The 18004-nt window shown below is 38.5% G+C and overlaps 1 protein-coding gene across 1 annotated transcript in view; it reads right to left on the bottom strand.

Moving 5' to 3' along the window:
- Positions 1-18004, bottom strand: part of F8 (coagulation factor VIII) — a 115365-nt gene that overhangs the window by 39678 nt on the left and 57683 nt on the right. The window contains exons 13-14 of the mRNA XM_057718062.1: positions 12696-12905; positions 7412-10451 (exon numbers count right to left, since the gene is read on the bottom strand). Of these exons, the coding sequence (XP_057574045.1) occupies positions 7412-10451; positions 12696-12905 (3250 nt within the window). The remainder of the gene's footprint in view (positions 1-7411; positions 10452-12695; positions 12906-18004) is intronic.

Below are 18004 nucleotides of genomic sequence, written 5' to 3'. Positions count from 1 at the left end.
TGTACTCCCAGCAGCTGGAACAGGTGCCTGGCACATAGTAGGTGCTCAAAAATATATTCATTGAATGTTGAATGGATGTAGGGTTTATAAACATACTCTAAATATGAGAATCTCATTGTTCAGTCCTTGGACCACTTTTCTTTGCTTTTTAAAAATTGTTAAAATTGTGAACTTAGGGACTTCCCTGGTGGCCCAGTGGTTAAGAATCTGCCTGCCAATGCAGGGGACACGGCTTCGAGCCCTGGTCCAGGAAGATCCCACATGCCTTGGAGCAACTAAGCCCGGGCGCCACAACTACTGAGCCTGTGCTCTAGAGCCTGTGTGCCACAACTACTGAAACTTGCACACCTAGACTCTGTGCTCTGCAGCAAGAGAAACCACTGCAATGAGAAGCCCGCACACTGCAATGAACTGTAGCCCCCACCCACCACAACTAGAGAAAGCCCATGCACAGCAACGAAGACCCAACACAGCCAGAAAAAAAAAAACCCAACTGTGAACTAAAACTATACAATAAAGTGCACAAAACATAAATGCTTTTGATACAAAAATGCAATCACCACCACTAAGAACAAGAACTTTGCCAGCATCCCAGAAGTCTCACTTACCTACCTTTGTAATCACATCATCTCCCTTCCCACTAAAGGTAACCCCCATTCTGATGTTTATAATTATTTACTTGATTTTGTTCATAACTGTACCACTTATGTATACATACCTAAAGAGTATAGTTTAGTTTTGCCTGTTTCTGAAGTATGCAAATAGAACCATGTAGCATACATTCTTTTGTTTCTGGTTTCTTTTACTCAGCATCATGGCTGTGATTCGTCTACGTTGTTGTGTGTAGCTATAGTTTGTTCATTCCTATTGCTGTATAGTATTTCATTGTGCACATACAACACAGTCATGTGCATCCGAGTCATTTCTGATTTTTGGTGCTTATACATAGTCCTGCTATGAACCTTTGTATATACTTCTTTTGGTGAACATACACATGCATTTCTGTTGGGCACGTATCTAGTAGTGGAATTGCTGACTATGCCTATGTTCAGCTTTGGTAGATACTACCACACTGTTTTTAAAAGTGGCTGCACCATTTTCCATTTTCATCAGCAATGTATGTGAGTTCCATTTGCTCCAAATCTTCACAGACACTTGATATTGACTGTGTTTTTACATTTTGGGCCATTCTAGTGGTTGGATAGCAGTGTCTCTGTGGTTTTATTTTGCATTTCCCTGATTAATAATGAGATTAATTTCTTATGGGTAGTAGCCATTTGGATTTCCTCTTTTGTGGAATGCCTATCCAAGTTTGTTTTTTTCTTTCTTGTACCAATTTTTCTATTGGATAATCAACTTTTTTTTCCTTATTGATTCAAAGGAGTACTCTATATATTCTTCATATAAGTCTTCATCGGCCTTTTGTGCTGCAAACATCTTCCAATATCAATTCTCTTTCTTTTCCTACCTGGAAGTTATTGAGATATTCTCTTACTTTTTTCTTTCTAAGAGATTTATGGTTTTATGTTTATGTTTAGATTTGTAACCCACTGTGAGTAGACTTTTGTGTATGGTGTGAGTTAGGGATCCAGTTAATGTTTTCCTATATGAATATCAAAAATTTCCAGCACATTTATTAAAAACTGCTCTTCTTTGACACATTTTCCATAAATCAAGTGCCTATATATGTGTGATTCTAGTTTTGGATTTTCTGTTCTGTTTCACTGGCCTATTTGTTTACTCCTATGCCAATTATCATATTACTATAGCTTTAAAATAAGTCTCAATATGTTATACAGCAATTTCTCCCATCTTGTTCCTTTTCCTTAAAAGGTCTTGCCTATTCTTGGCCTTTGCATTTTCTTAGTAATTTTAAAATCAGGCTTGTTGAGTTCTGCAAGAGAAAATACTTGTTGAGATTTTCACTTGGGTTGTGCTGAATCTATAGATCAGTTTGGGGATAGTTAACATTTTCATAATATCGCATTTTCCGGTACATGTACATGGTGTATCTTGGCATCTACTTAGGTCTTCTTTGAGTTTCCCAAAAAATTTCCACAGGTTTTTCCAGAGGTCTTGAAAAAATTTTGTCGTACTTATTTCTAGGTACTCGTTACTATTTCATTCCATTGTAAATGACATGTTCTTTTAATTTTGTTTTCTACCTGTTTGCAGCTATGATATCAATATGTGATATATTTTTATATTGATTTTCAATTCTACAAACCTGCTAACCTTCCTAGTTAATTCTAATCACTTATTTGTAGATCAAACATTTTTATATGTATAAAATCATATCATCTGTGTTCAGGGACAGTTTTATTTCTTTCTTTTCAACCTCTATACCTTTTATGTTTTTACTGCTTGAGTGCTCAATACAGTATTGAATACGAGTGATGATGATGAAGGGCAATGATTTGTTCCTGATCTCTAAAGGAAAGCTTTCAAGGGGTCAGCATTAAATATGATGCTTGGTGTATATTTTTGTAGATACTTTTTCTTAGGATAAAGGAATTTATTTCTATTTTATATATTTTATGTTTTTAATCAATTAAAATTTCTTGTTTGGTGGCACAGCATATGATCTACTTTATTAAATGTTCCATGTGAACTTGAAAAAATGTTAAATCTGCAGGTATTGGGTGTGCTTCATTAATCATGTTCAAGTCTTCGACAACTGACCCTTGAACAACAAGGGGATTAATCTGAGTATAATTTATAGTTGGCCCTCTGTATCCTTGGTTCCTTGGCATCCGCAGAGTCAATGCACCTCAGACTGTGTACTACTGTAGTGTTTATTACCGAAAAATACCTGTGTATAAGTTTGAACTGAGAGGGTCAAGAGTTCAAGAGTCAACTTCTTATTGATATTTTAGACTGTTTTTTAATAAATTTATTTATTTTATTTATTTATTGGCTGTGTTGGGTCTTCATTGCCGCACACGGCCTTTCTCTAGTTGCTGAGAGCAGGGGCTACTCTTCATTGAGGTGCGCAGGCTCCTCATTGCAGTGGCTTCTCTTGTTGTGAAGCATGGGCTCTAGGAGCATGGGCTTCAATAGTTACAGCACATGGGCTCAATAGTTGTGGCTTGCAGGCTCTAGAGCACAGGGTCAATAGTTGTGGTGCATGGGCTTGTTGCTCCGTGGCATGTGGGATCTTCCTGAAGCAGGGCTTGAACCCATGTGCCCTGCATTGGCAGGTGGATTCTCAACCACTGTGCCACCTAGGAAGTCCCTGGACTGTTCTTTAAATCAGTTGTCTGTAAAAATGATTGGAACTTATCTATTTCTCTACTTAATTCTTTCAAGTTTTGCCTTATGTATTTTAAAACTGTATTATTAGGTTCATAGTAATTTAGGAATCTATCGCTACCTATTGAATTGACTCTTTTATTATTAACATTTCCTCCTTATCTCTACAAACCTCTTATTTTAAAGTTTACTTTCTACTTAAAGTAAACTAATATGATATACAATATGGCAACTCAACATATTTACTCCATTTAAAGTCACCACAAAATAATGGCTATATTCCCCTGTGCTGTATGGTACACCCCTGTAGCCTATTCATTTTATATATAGCAGATTGTAATTCTCAATCCCCTACCCACATCCCTCTTCTCCCTCTCCCTCTTCTCATTGGTAACCACCAGTCTGTTCTCTATTCCTGTGAATTTGTTTCTGTTTTGTACATCCATTTGTTTGTTTTATTTTTATTTTATTTTTTAGATTCCACATATAAGTGATAACATACAGTATTTGTCTTTCTTTGTCACTAAGCATAATACCCTCTAGGTTCATCCATGTTGTTGGAAATGGCAGAATTTCATTATTTTTTTATAGCTGAGTTATATTCCATTGTGTGTGTATGTATATCTCTATCTATCTATCTAATCTCTATCTATACCACATCTTTTTTATCAATCATCTGTCGATGGACATTTAGGTTGCTTCCATGTCCTGGCTACTGTAAATAGTGCTGCTGTGAAAATTGGGGTGCATGTATCTTTTTGAATTAGTGTTTTCGTTTCCTTTGGATATATACCCAGGAGTGGAATTTATGGATAATATGGTAGTTGCTTCTCTTCTAATCAATCTTTCCTTCTGGGATTTCAATTAAAAATAGGTTAGTCCTTCACACTCTATACTCTCTTTCTTCTGGTTATATGTTGCTGTATCACAAATTATTTCAAAACTTTAGTGGCTTAGAACAACAACCATTTTATTATACTTGTCAATTCTGTTAAATCTGCAATTCCCGCAGGGCTTGGATAAGTAATAGTTTTGCTCTTCATGGTGTCTAATGTGACTCTGTGGTATTCAGCTGGCATCTGGGTTGGTCTGGAGGGTCAAAAATGGCTTCATTCACATGTCTATTGCCATGGTGGAGAATGTTCGAAAGCTAGATTCAGCTGGGACTCTTGATCAGAGGGCCTGCATGTGACCTTTCCAGCATGGTAGCACCAGGGTAGTTAGATTTCTTTGGTAGCTGACTTTTTCCAGAGAGAGCATCCCAAGTGAACTAGATGTGAGCTGCATGATACTTTCTGAGATAGCTTCAGGAATCACATAGCATCACTTCTAACACCTCTACAGATCACACATTTCTGTTATATTGGTCGCAGATGAGTCAAAATATCAGCCCAGATCAAAAGGAGGGAAATTAGACTCTACCTCTTAAATGGGAGAGTGGCAAGTTCACACTGTACAAGAGCCTGTAGGACAGGATATATTGGCACATCCATCTTTGGAAAATACAGTTGGCTATAGTCTTTTATTATCTCTTTTCTATATTACATTAAAAAAATCTCTGCATGCTGCATTTCATATTATTCCTTTTTATTTACTTAATACTTGATCAAGTCTTTCTACATGATTCATAAGTGTTTTAATAACTGTATCCAGTGATTCCTGGATCTTAAGTCTGTGAGTTTGTTTTTGGCTTTCTATTGTTTTTGTGGAAGCAGAGTGAGTGGGAAACAATGGTAGGAGATGAGGGCAGAGAGGTTTCAGAGAGTCAAATATCATAGACTTGAAGGACATGGGGAGGGCTTCGGAATTTACTCAGGGTGAGATGGAAATCCACTGGGGAATTTAGGGCAGAGAACAGTGATCAGAATTACGATTTGAAAAATTACTTTAGTCGCTGTGTTGGGAAAAGACTGTATAAGGGCAAGGCTGAAAGCCAGAAGGCCAGTTAACAGACTGTTACAATAATTTGAGTGAGAGTTGTTGATGGTTTAGACCAGGATGGTAGCCACTGAGGTGAAGATAAGTAGTTGGATTACATGTGTGTTTATGGATTTTATTATTTTAATAGCCTTTTGTTATTATAGATGCAGTGCATATGCATTGTAGGAAATAACATTTTAAAATTAATAACATTACATTCACAGCATCTAGAGTAACATTTTATTATGTATTCTCTTGTGGTTTTGTAACCTGTTTTTTTTTTTTTTTTTTCTTAGCCAACCATCTCTAACTTTCCATTTCACTACATTTTCATCTTATCCAATACTCAGTCCATTATCAAATTCTGGTTATTTTTGAAGTTATAGTCAACAGGATTCTTCAGTGGACTAGATGTGGTTGTGAGAGAAAAAAGAGGAGTTAGGAATAAGTTCAAGGTTTGGAGTCTGAGTAACTGAAAGGAAGGAAAGGTCATTGACTGCCATGGAGAAGGCTGGGCAAACAGCGGGTTTGGGGAAGGGGCAGAAATTGAGTCTAACTGTGTACATGTTAAGGTAGAGAATTGATGTGGAAGTGTCAAGTTCAAGGTAGAGACCTGAGATGGAGATACACAGCTGGAAATTGTATGCACATACACAGTACCTAAAACCACAAGAGTAGGTGAGATCATCACAAGAGTGAATGTTAACAGAAATAAGGAGAGTTTGGAGAACTAATACCCAGAATACTCTAATGTTTAAAGGTTAGGGAGATTAAGAATCAGTAAAGTTGACAGAGAAAGATTGGCTGTGAGTTTAGAACAAAAATTAAGAAAAAGTGGCATGAGAGAGACCAAGTGGGAACATGTATCAAATACTACTGAGAGTTCAACTAAGTGGACGAGGGAGAATTAGTAATGTAAACATTAACAAGTGACCTTGAAAATGTAGTTTTTATGGAATAATGGCGATAAAAGCCTCTTTGGAGTAACTTAAAGAAAGAATAAGAGGGAAAGAAGCAAAGGCGTGAAGACAGTGTATTGGTACAGATGTCAATAAATGTGGTGTTGGAAGTCTGTGGAGGTTCGTTGCACAGCATCAGCTAGGAGTGAGGAGGGCTGTTGGAGAACAGGCAAAACGCGTTGGAAATTTAGGGAAAAAGCAGAATGTGTAAGATAGAGGTACAGGAGCGTAGGAAACATTTTATGGTTGCTGTGCAGCAATAGGGCTCCTTTGAGGTAGAAAGCAAGGTTGGAAAGTGACAATGAGTAGTGAAGTGGGAGGGCATCCACCCTTCCTCTAGGACCTGTATTACCTGCTGCCTTACCCCCTACGCCTGCACATACTTCTTTACTGTACTCCAGTCATGCTGATCCTTTTTTGTTCCTCAAACATGCGAAACTTGTCTCATCCTCAGGGCCTCTGCATTTCCTGTTCCCTCTGCCACAAATGTCTTCTCTCAGACCTCTGTTACCTGACCTCTTATCATCATTTAGGTCTCAACTCCACAAAGAGAATTTCTCTGACCACCACAGCTGAAGTAACACCCCCTGTCACTCTACCATATTATTTGAGTCTACCTTTTTAACAGCACCAAGATTCCCCTGTTTACTTTTCTACTAATTTATTGTCTCTTGCTCTCCCTAATAGAATGTAAGTGCCTACTTTTCTGCACTCCAGTGTCTATGCAAGTGCCTGGCATATAATAGGTGCTCAGCAAATATTGGTTGACTGATTGACTCTCCTTATGTTTATCTTCCAAATTTGTCTGTGCTTTCTCTCCCCTGCCCAACCTCCCTCTGCTCCCCTAACAACCAAATCCTCCCACTTTGCTCTCTGGATCCCCAGTACTACGGAAAACAACTTCCCCTACATCCTCAATCTCTTCACTCCACACTTCACTGTTTCCTCCTGCCTCTATCAGGGCTCCCTCATGAGACTAAACCCTGCACTTCACAAGGCTGATAAGTGAGGCTGACTTTCTTCCTGCTCCCCGTGGCTGCTTCTTGACTCAGACCCCCTTACCCTTCTGTAGACGCCCCCTTCTTCTCCATTCCACCAGAGTGAGTTTCATGCCATCTGGATTTATTATCACATAACTCTCACTGTTAGTGTCATCATCTAACCTCCCATTTGCTCCTGAGCTTCATCTAGGCTTTCCCATCTGGTTCTCAGTTTCCTCAATCTTTGGTAAAGTCAAAGGTCACAACAGTAGGACAAAGGAATAATCAACGGATCCATACCTGTTTCTTAGTGCACGGGGGGATCTGCTCATCCCGTAATCCCAGAGCCGCTCCACTGCAGCAATAAAATAGTGTCGTGTTCTCTTTTGAAAGCTGCGGGGATCCTGATTCTCATCCTCATCATAAATGTCAAAATCTTCTCTCTTCGTTTCAATTGGCGGAGTATCATCATAGTCAATTTTGTCTTCCTCTGGCTGAAAAGTAGTAATGGTTATTTCCCTTCGATGGCGTTTCAAGACTGGTGGATTTTGAGAGCACAACCTTCCAATGTCTTCTTGCTTTACCCAGGTGGCTTCTCTTTGGGTCTTATTTTGTCCTTCATTTATTCCTGCTATTGAATGATTGTTTTCACAAGGGTCCAGGGGCAAAATGGTGTCTTTTGTCTTAAAAGCTGTGCGTTTTTGTGACTTCTTTGGGGATTTCCACTCTTCTCGTGGTATCAGGGCAGCATATTGGTTATTCAAAGCAAGGGAACTCAGCAGCTTGGAGGGAGTCTTTTCAGAGCTTTCTGTTGCCCATTTCAGAAAGGGCACTTTTCCGGGTCTATTTACTTTAGTTAACTTAGCACGTCCCTGTGTTTTCTGAAGGAAGATCTCTTCCCTGAGATGCAGATGGGCAGGAGCACCACTGACAGCTTTTGTAACGAAAAAGTCTTCCTGATGAACTACTTTGCCGGATGCTTCAAACAAGCCTGGTTTCAAGGCAACAGTGTTCTCAAGTTTCTTGTACATGAGTGGGTTTGTGGCTTGTTTCCCCAGGGGGCTGATCTTTCTTTGACCTCTGATCACTTCGAAGGTGAGGAAGGCTAAAGAAAGGTTATTTCTCTTGGCTCCCTGTAAGAAGCGACTGCTTTCTTGGACCCCAGAACTCCTTTCTGCAAAGCCATAACTACAGAAGGATGCTGGAGGATGAGAACAGTTGTCTTGGGATGGAATCTTGGTCAGATCTGTAGTTCTAATTGATGGGAGTACTGATAGCTGTGCAATGGGTAATGCAGAACCATTTGTTTGAATGATGTCATGACTCCTCATAGAACAATCTGATAAGAACGACTGAGTAATGGCCCTTTTCTCCTTCTTGTTGCACTCTATCTGCGTGAGGGTGCCCTGGGTCAAATATTTCATGTTTTTGGACCACTGAGTTGAGGTGTCATTCAGAATTACCCCCCTTTCAAGCTTTATTTCTTCTAGTGGGAGTCTGAATTGTTTCAAATCTCGCTTATCACGTTGAGGAATAGCATTCTGCTGACTTGGAATAGGAGACATCCTTGTGCTTGGATATTTTTCTACCATTTGCTTTGTTTGATTTCTCAAGCCTTCCAAGTTTGCTTCCTCCTTTATTTTTGCTCTTTTTGCTGAGCCATTTAATGACCTGGTGTCGTGAAGTACTGGAGGATATGTCTCCTCATCTAAACCTTCTACTTTTTGCTTAGTGCTTAGTGAAAAAAGGTTCTTCAGGAAATTCTTAGTTCCAGTCACTGTATACACCTGAGGCAAAACTACATTCTCTTGGATTAACTTTCCTTTCCTTTCTATCTCTTCCTGAGACTTTTTTTCTTGATTGTGTGTATCATTTTCTTGGACATTAGCCAAGTTAGTAAGAAATACGCTCTTGCTATTTGGAAAAATCATCTCTTTGAGACCTGTGTCCTTGCTAAATTCATCCTCTCCTACTACCACCTTGTTCTTTTCTGACAAGAAATTCTGATCTTTCAGAGATTTTCCTGATCCTAATTGCTTTGTACTGGGCCTTTGCCCAGAGTTTAGAGAGTTCTTGCCATGGGTTCTTTTTATCCAGTTTGTTGAATCTGGCAAGAACAGAGTCTTCAAGAATGATGTATCTGGATATTCTGCATCTAATGACGCAGGGCCTTCTTTTTTTTGATGGGTTATTTCCATATTTTTTGATGAAGTAGTTTTATTTGACACATGATCTAGTCCCAACGCTGTAGCATTTTTGTCCATAAACATTTCATCATGAATCAAGGAAGTCACTTCTTGAAACTCAGTATTACTTTCTAACATAGTATCTTGCCAGACTGATGTACTATTCGCAATGAATAATGTTGGATCCTCGATGTGAGTCTTTCTATTAGCTGTTGAGTTAACTGATGACTTTGTTTTTACCAAAGAGATATTAACTTTAAATAAAGCATCATCTTTGGTCAGCGAGGCAGGTCCACGAACTCTTTCACCCTCCGTTGATAATGCATTTCCTCCCAGTGAACTTTCACTAGTTGTTAAAACTGCTTCTAGCAACTTGGAATCATTATCTTCTTTAGTCAAGCCCAAAGGTTCACCAGACCCAATAAACTGAGATGAAGTTTTGCCAGATACAGTGGCGCCTAACTGACCACTAAAATTAACTGGCATATTTGTGGGTGCTAATGAACCGGTCTTTTCAGTACCTGCTGACAACTTGTCTGATGGAACTGTTGGTGAAGTCATTAGATTGTCCGATGAACTAGAAACTTTTAAATCCAGTTTCTTCAACTCTACTGTTACAGTTGTCCCCAAATTCTCATTTAATCTTGATGGCAGTTCTGGCTCAGGAGTAGATACGCTTTCCCCACTGTGATGGAGCTCTGGTCTGAGATGCGCCACTTCAGATGGGTCCTTGTTTCTTTCTGTTGCTCCAGGTGAATGATCATTAGCCTCGTTTCTGGCTTCTTGGAAATCAGATAAGGACAACCCATGTGGAGTAGGATTCTGTCTCAAGAGCATCAACAAATCACTGGAGGAGACACTTTGTTCTTTAAGCAGCTGCGTTCTCTCTCCAGACTCAGGGTCAATCTTCTCTATATCATTTTCTGGAGTTGTGGTGGCTTTGAATTGCTTTTGCCTAGTGCTAGGGTGCCTTAAATTCTGGGAGAAGCTTCTGGGTTCAATGACATTGTTTTCATTCAGCAAGAGGGTTGGAATATCTTCATATGTGTCCTCATAATAATCACCAGTGTTACTGTCACAACTATAAACCTTCAGTAAGGCTGTCATGCCTCTGTTCCGAAAATCTGAGTTATGGCACCCCAGAACCCACAGACCTGGAGATGAGGAAGAATAAGACTCTGGTTACTCACAACCCAGGTCTCAAGCAAGATCTGCGTTAAGAGGTTCTGTTCTATTCCCAGATAAATGAAACAATACTACTCAGTACCATTATATTGCAGGTCATTAGGTTAAATCCCTGACACATGTAACAGTAGTCCAACAATGGTAGCAAAAGTGCTTTTTGCATTGCTGCTGTTGTGATCACAAGAAAGGGCTGTGATTTAAAATGAATATATATATATGGATAAAAATGGAGAAATGTAATTATACACAATAGTGGAGAGTGTTACTAGTCACACAGAACTCTTTGGTGACGACAGTGACTTATTTCCAGAAAGTTTATATAGGCTAGCTGTTATTGCTATACAACACAGTGGCGCAGATTCCAGAGTAAGATTGCCTGGGTTCAAATCCTGGCTCTACAATTTTCCACCTGTGTGACTTTAAGCAAGTCAATCGCGCTCTCTGAGCTCCAGTTTCCTCATCTGTAAACAAGGCTAATGGTATCTACTGATAATAACGTGTTCAAATCACGGAGCACAGTGCCGAGCGCCCACTGTGACCAACCTCTAGGGTAAGTAAGTCTAAGGGAGCAGGACTTAGGTTTACGATACAAATAACATAAAATCCCACTGCAGTTCTAGCAATATTAATTTCTACTATGAACAGGATTATCTGAGTGAAAGATTCATGGTGGTAAAGTATATGCTTAACCATAAATGAAAACAAATACAGCTTTACTAAGCCACCCATCAGGCATCTGAACAGTCTCATCAAGTCACACAGAGTCCTATGAGACAATGGTATGCCCATGGAAAATGTAATGAGAACATCTTTTTGTATTACATGTGTGAATAAAAATAAATTTAAACATTGTAGTAACACAGGGAGATCAACTCGATGATGGGTGATGCCTTAGAGGGCTGGGGTAGGGAGGGTGGGAGGGAGTCACGGGAGGGAGGGCATATGGGGATATATGCACAAAAAAAAAAGAAATCAGCAACAGAGAACTAGAAAATACACATGTGTTTAGGAATTTAGTAGGCCAGTTTTAATAACTGTGACTAAAAGAAGAAGTCACAATGGACATTACAAAATATTTCTAATATTTTAATATAATTGATAATTTTGGTGTGTGGATGTTCCCTGCTCTTACCAGTTTTATTCACAATTAAGGCATAGAAAAAAAGAAATAAAAGGCATAAATGTTGGAAAGGAAAAACTGAAACTGTCAATATTTGCAACAATTTGTGTACAAGAAAATCTTATGGGAATCTATAAAATAACTGCAAGATCTTACAGTGAATTTAGCATTGTTGCAAGATATAAGGTCAATATACAAAAATTAATTGTATAACTTTTGTGTATATGTTCCAACAAAACAAGATAACAAGGTCTCTGTCCTCAGAGACCTTACAACTTAGTTGGAAAAAAAATAACAAAGACATACACATGAACAAACAGGATACTTTCAGAGGTGTTACTGGAGTTCTGTCAGGTTCTTCTTCACTCACTTCTCACAAAAATATACATCACTTGAAGTAAGATAATTTTCTGGGCATGAAGGCGAATCTATATTTATATATGATGAGATTGGTTTTTATTCCCAAGAAATTTCCCCATGAGAATTTATCTCCAGAAAAGCCATAAGTGTAAGAGAATAACTACAATCTACAGGTAGTTTCATGTACTTCCCTCTGCAGATGATGGAGGTGGGAGGGACTAGGAGCACTTGTTACTAAGCTGTATGAACATAGCAACAATCCGTGTTAGATATAGGCCAGGTAGGTGTTCCTCCTGATCACTGGGCTGGTGTTCTCGAAAGCCTTGCAGTAGTTATGGAGGGAGAGAGAGGACGAGAAGCTGACAGCCACATTCGTCCAGAAGGCTTCACAGTGGTTGGACATTATGTGTGCAAAAGATGATTATGCACTTCCCAACAATACCAATGTTCACGAGGCACACAGAAGCATATTTAGCCCCAAGTGTGTTAACTGCGTGTATAAATATATATTCACCACCACAATTTAGTAAACACACTTAAAATCTTGGCCCATGGCAGGTAAAGGCACTTTTTAGAGCAAAGACTTTTAAATACTTGATGTGGTGCTGTCTTTAAAATGCCTTGCAATTACCAAAATCACTTGAACTATTTAGTATCTACCCAAAATGTGAGCATATGAATGGCTAGTGAAGCAAACACCACTGTTAGTAAAAGAAAAATATAAATAACTCACCTGGGTTTTCCATTGACATGAAGACAGTTTCTCCTGAGAAGGGGAATAGGGTGAGGGTGTCTTCATAGACCATTTTGTGTTTGAAGGTATATCCAGAGAAGAAGACAGAGAGGAAGTCAGTCTGTGCTCCAACACTTAGAATGTACCAGTATGCCACCTCATGCAAACAAACCGAGAGCTGCAGGCTATCAAAAACATAGCCATTGATGCCTGCAAAAAGAATGGAGAATAAAAGATTTTAGCACTCTCTGCATTTATTATTTTGGATTGTTATGATATGATTAGAAATGATATGTTATGCCCTTTACCTTATTCCCAGGAAGAAATAACATTATACCTTCCAAAAAAGTAAGTTGTTAATACTTGATCAGCTAGGTTCCAATCTCAAAGTGAGGAGAGTCATAGACCATCATAGTCATGATGGATTTAGATGCTACATGGTAGGCAGCAATTTGATGAGGAGGAGGACATTTGCATGGTCTCAAAGTGTCTCCCTACACACTGCTTATTAGTTGCAAGGAGAAAAATAATAACTACACAGAGGAAAAAAAACAGAAAAAATCTCTTGATCTAGTGATCAAAATTAGTATCTGCTAGTGTTCCGAATTCAAGGAAACAAATTTCAAAGAAGCAGGACAACAAGATCCAGGACTAGACCCTGAACCAGAGAGAGGAAATTCTACAAAGACAGCATGATTGATACAACTGGAATATTGGCTGCCAATTAGATAAATGCATTGTACAAATGTAATAGATAATGTATTCTATCAACGTTAAATTTTCTGGATTTCATAACTCCACTTTGATTATGTAAGAGAATATCTTTATTCATAGGAAATACATGACGAAGTATTAAGAGATAATGGGGCATGATATCTACAACCTATTCTCAAATTGATATTAAGTAATAGGGACCTCTCTGGTGGCACAGTGATTAAGAACACACCTGCCAATGCAGGGGACACAGGTTTGAGCCCTGGGCTGGGAAGATTCCACATGCCGCAGAGCAACTAAGCAGGTGAGCCACAACTACTGAGCCTGTGCTCTAGAGCCCACAAGCCACAACTACTGAGCCCACGTGCCACAACCACTGAAGCCCATGAGCCTAGAGCCCATGCTCTGCAATAAGAGAAGCCACCACAATAAGAAGCCTGTGCACCGCAACTGAGTAGCCCCCACTCACCACTACTACAGAAAGCCTGTGTGCAGCAATAAGACAATGCAGCCAGAAAATAAAATAAAATTTTAAAAAAGGAAAATAAGTAATAAAAATGTGTCTGCAGAGTAAAGAGAGAATGATAAAGCAAACATAGCAAAATCTTTAAAAATTAGTGAATCTGGATAAAGGGTATATGGGAGTTCTCTTACTATTCTTTCAGCATTTCTGTAAGTTTGAAATTACTTCTAAATAAAAAGTAAATAAAAGTAACATAGATTTCAATTTATACAGAGAATTGTTTCTGAAAGCCTCTTCCATGCATTTATCTGTCCATGAATTTGTGGGCCTCCACTCTGCAAGGTGGAGGCCCACAAACCCACTAAGCAATGCTCAGACACTAGCTTAGTGCAACTAATTGAGAATGAAAGTTTCTTGCCCTACAAAGTGTTAAAAGATATTTTAAAGCTATTGTAATTAAAAGCATGGTCTTGAGGCAGGTATAGATGATTATGTCAATCAGAATACAGAGTCCAGAAACAGACACAGATATAAATGGAAATTTAATATATGACAAAGGAAATATCCCAAAACAGTAGCAGAAAGGATGAACTATTTGGTAAATGCTGATGGAAAATACAACTATTCATATGGAACCACAAAAGACCCTGAATAGCCAAAGCAACAATGAGAAAGAAGAACCAAGCTGGAGGCATCACACTTCTTGGTTTCAAACTATAATACAAAGATATAGTGATTTAAAAAGTATGGCACTGGCATAAAAACAGACACATAAATCAATGGAAAAGAATTGAGAGCCCAGAAATAAACTCTCACATGGATGGTCAACTAACAAATGACAAGAGAGCCAAGAATACTCAATGGGGAAAGGATAGTCTCTTCAATAAATGGTGTTGGGAAAACTGAATAGCCACATGCAGAAGAATGAATTTGGACCCTTACATTACATGATACACAAAAATTAACTTGAAATGGATTAAAGATTTAAGCATAAGACCTGAAATTGTAAAACTCCTAGAAAACATAGGGAAACTCGTCTTTGCAATGATATTTTGGATATGACACCAAAAGCACAAGTAACAATAGTAAAAATTAGTAAGTGGGACTACATCAAACTAAAAGTCTTCTGCACAGCAAAAGAAATAATCAACAGAATGAAAGGCAACCACCTACAGAATGGGAGAAAATATTTGCAAATCATGTATCTGATAAGGGATTAATATCCAAAATATATAAATAACTCATACAACTCAATAACAAAACAAACAAAAACAATTTGATTTTAAAAATGGGCAGGGGAACTGAATAGACATTTTCCCAAAGAAGACATACAGATGGTCAACAGGTACATGAAAAGATGCAACACATTAACTAATCATCAGGGAAATGCGATCCTCAGTAAAATAAGTCAGAGAAAGAGAAACACTGTATGATTCCACTTGTATATGGAATCAAAAAATATGAACTCATAGAAACAGAGAGTAGAACTGTTGTTATGAGGGGCTGGTATGTGCGTGGGGGAAATGGGTAGATGTTGCTCAAAGGGTACAAACTTCCAGCTGTATGAGAGAAATAAGTTCTGGGGATCTAATGTACAGCATGGTGATTTTGTTAATAATATTGTATTATATACTTGAAAGTTGCTAAAAGAGTGGATATGAAATGTTCTCACCACGAAATAGAAATGGTAATTATGTGATCTGGTGGAGGCGCTAGCTAACACTATGGTGGAAATCATTTTGCTATATATAAGTGTATCAAGTCAACACTTTGTACACTTTATTTTTTTAATGTAATTTGTTTACATAGCAGCTATCTTTTTAAAAAATTTATTTATTTATTTTTTATTTATTGGCTGCACTGGGTCTTTGTTGCTGCGCAGGGGCTTTCTGTAGTTGCGGAGAGTGAGGGCTACTCTTCATTGCAGTGCGCGGGCTTCTTATTGCCGTGGCTTCTCTTGTTGTGGAGCACGGGCTCTAGGTGCTTGGGCTTCAGTAGTTGTGGTGCGTGGGCTCAATAGTTGTGGCTCGTGGGCTCTAAAGCGCAGGCTCAGTAGTTGTGGCACATGGGCTTAGCTGCTCCATGGCATGTGGGATCTTCCCGACCCAGGGATCGAACCTGTGTCCCCTGCATTGGCAGGTGGATTCTTAACCACTGAGCCACCAGGCAAGCCCACGTTGTACACCTTAAACTCACACTATGCTATATGACAATTTTATATGAATAATGTTGGAAACAAAACAAAACAAACAACAACAGTCTGTGTATAAAGGGTAAAATTTCAAAGGTAATCCCCCCTATGGGAATAGAAGTGTGCATAACTTCCAAAACAGTAAAGAAAAACCAGAATTTACAAACACTTAATTGATCAAAAAATAAAGGAGAAAAAAATTTTAAATATAGAAAAAAAGAAAACACAAAATTAGTGCAAAAAAATCCCATGCAGATAGGATAAACTCCCCGTTTAAGAGAGAAATGGTCTAGGACTTCCCTGGCGGTCCAGTGGTTAAGACTCCATGCTTCCATTGCAGGGGGCACAGGTTCGATCCCTGTTCAAGGAACTAAGATACTGCATGCCACACAGTGAAGCCAGAGAGAGAGAGAGAGAGAGAGAGAGAGATGGTCTAATTGGATCTCACCCTTGGCAAGGTTGGCCTGGGGCTCTGGCCATTGGCTCCTCCTGATTGGCAGAGTCACCCTTGGGGGGTTTCTACCTTACTCGTGTGGCTTTCCTTCTTGGGGATTCTAGGCAGGGAGCCCCTGGCTCAAGGCTCAGGGGTTTGGAGCTGGTTCCAGGTTCTCTGATTATTTCCAAATTTTAGAAATTATGGATAGAGCTGCTCTATACATTCCTGGACAGGTTTTTGTGTGAACCTAAGTTTTTATTTCTCTAGGGTAAATACCCAGGAGTGGTATTGCTGGATCATATGGTAGTTCTATGTTTAATTTTCTGAGGAACCTCCATACTGTTTTCTATAATGGCTGTACCAATTTACATTCCCACCAGCGATATACAAGGGTTCCCATTTCTGCAGGTTCTCACCAACACTTACCGTTTGTGATTTTGATAATAGGCATTCTAACAGGTGTGAGGTGAAATTTCATTGTGGTTTTGATTTGCATTTGCCAAACTGTCTTCCAGAATGACTATACTATTGTACATGCCCACCAGCAATGCATGAGGGTTCCTGTTGCTCTGCACTCTTGCCAGCATATTTAATATTGTCTGTTTTGTTTTACTTTAGGTGTTAAAATAGACATGTAGCGGTACCTTACTGTGGTTTTAATATGCATTTTCTTAATGGCCAATGATGTTGAGTATTTTTTCATGTGCTTATTTGCCTTCCATATATCTTCTCTGGTAATGTGTCTGTTCAAATCTTTGGCACATTTTTAGGGGTTTGTTTGTTTTCTTACTGCTGAGTCTGAGAGTTTAGATATGGTTATGTGATTTGCAAATATTTTCTACCAATCTGTTGATTGACTTTTCATTCTCTTTAACAGTACCTTGTGTATAGCAAAAGTTTTTCATTTTGATGAAGTCCAATTTATTAAGTTCCTCCTTCTATGAATTTTGATTTGGGTGTCATTTATCAGAATGCTTTGCCTAACTCCAGGTCATGAAAATTTCCTTCTATGTTTTCTTGGAAACTTTTTGTGGTTTTACATTATACGTTTAGATCTATGATCCAGTTTAAGTTAATCTTTAAGTGTGAGATATAGGTTGAGGTTCATCTTTTTGTATATGGGTGACTAATTGTTCCAACACTATTTGTTGAAAAGACTGTCCTTTCTCCATTGAATTGCATTTCCATCTTCATCAAAAATCAATTAGCCATACATGTGTGGGTCTATATATATATTCCATGTCATTCATCTTTGCCCATACAATGCTATCTTGGTTACTGTAGCTTTATAGTAAGTCTTAAAATCAGGTAGTATGAGTCTTCCAATTTAATTTTTCTTTTTCAAAATTGTTTTGGCTATTCTAGTGCCTTTGCCTTTCCATATAAATTTTATAATATACTTTACCCTACCAACAAAAAAAATCCTCCTGGGATTTTAATAAGAATTGCTTTAAATCTATAGATCAATTTGGGAATAGCTGACATCTTTACTCTATTGAGTCTTC

Source organism: Hippopotamus amphibius, chromosome X (genome assembly GCF_030028045.1).
Source record: "Hippopotamus amphibius kiboko isolate mHipAmp2 chromosome X, mHipAmp2.hap2, whole genome shotgun sequence".
NCBI classification, from domain to species: domain Eukaryota; kingdom Metazoa; phylum Chordata; class Mammalia; order Artiodactyla; family Hippopotamidae; genus Hippopotamus; species Hippopotamus amphibius.
This window is presented reverse-complemented; position numbering and strand designations above follow the sequence as displayed.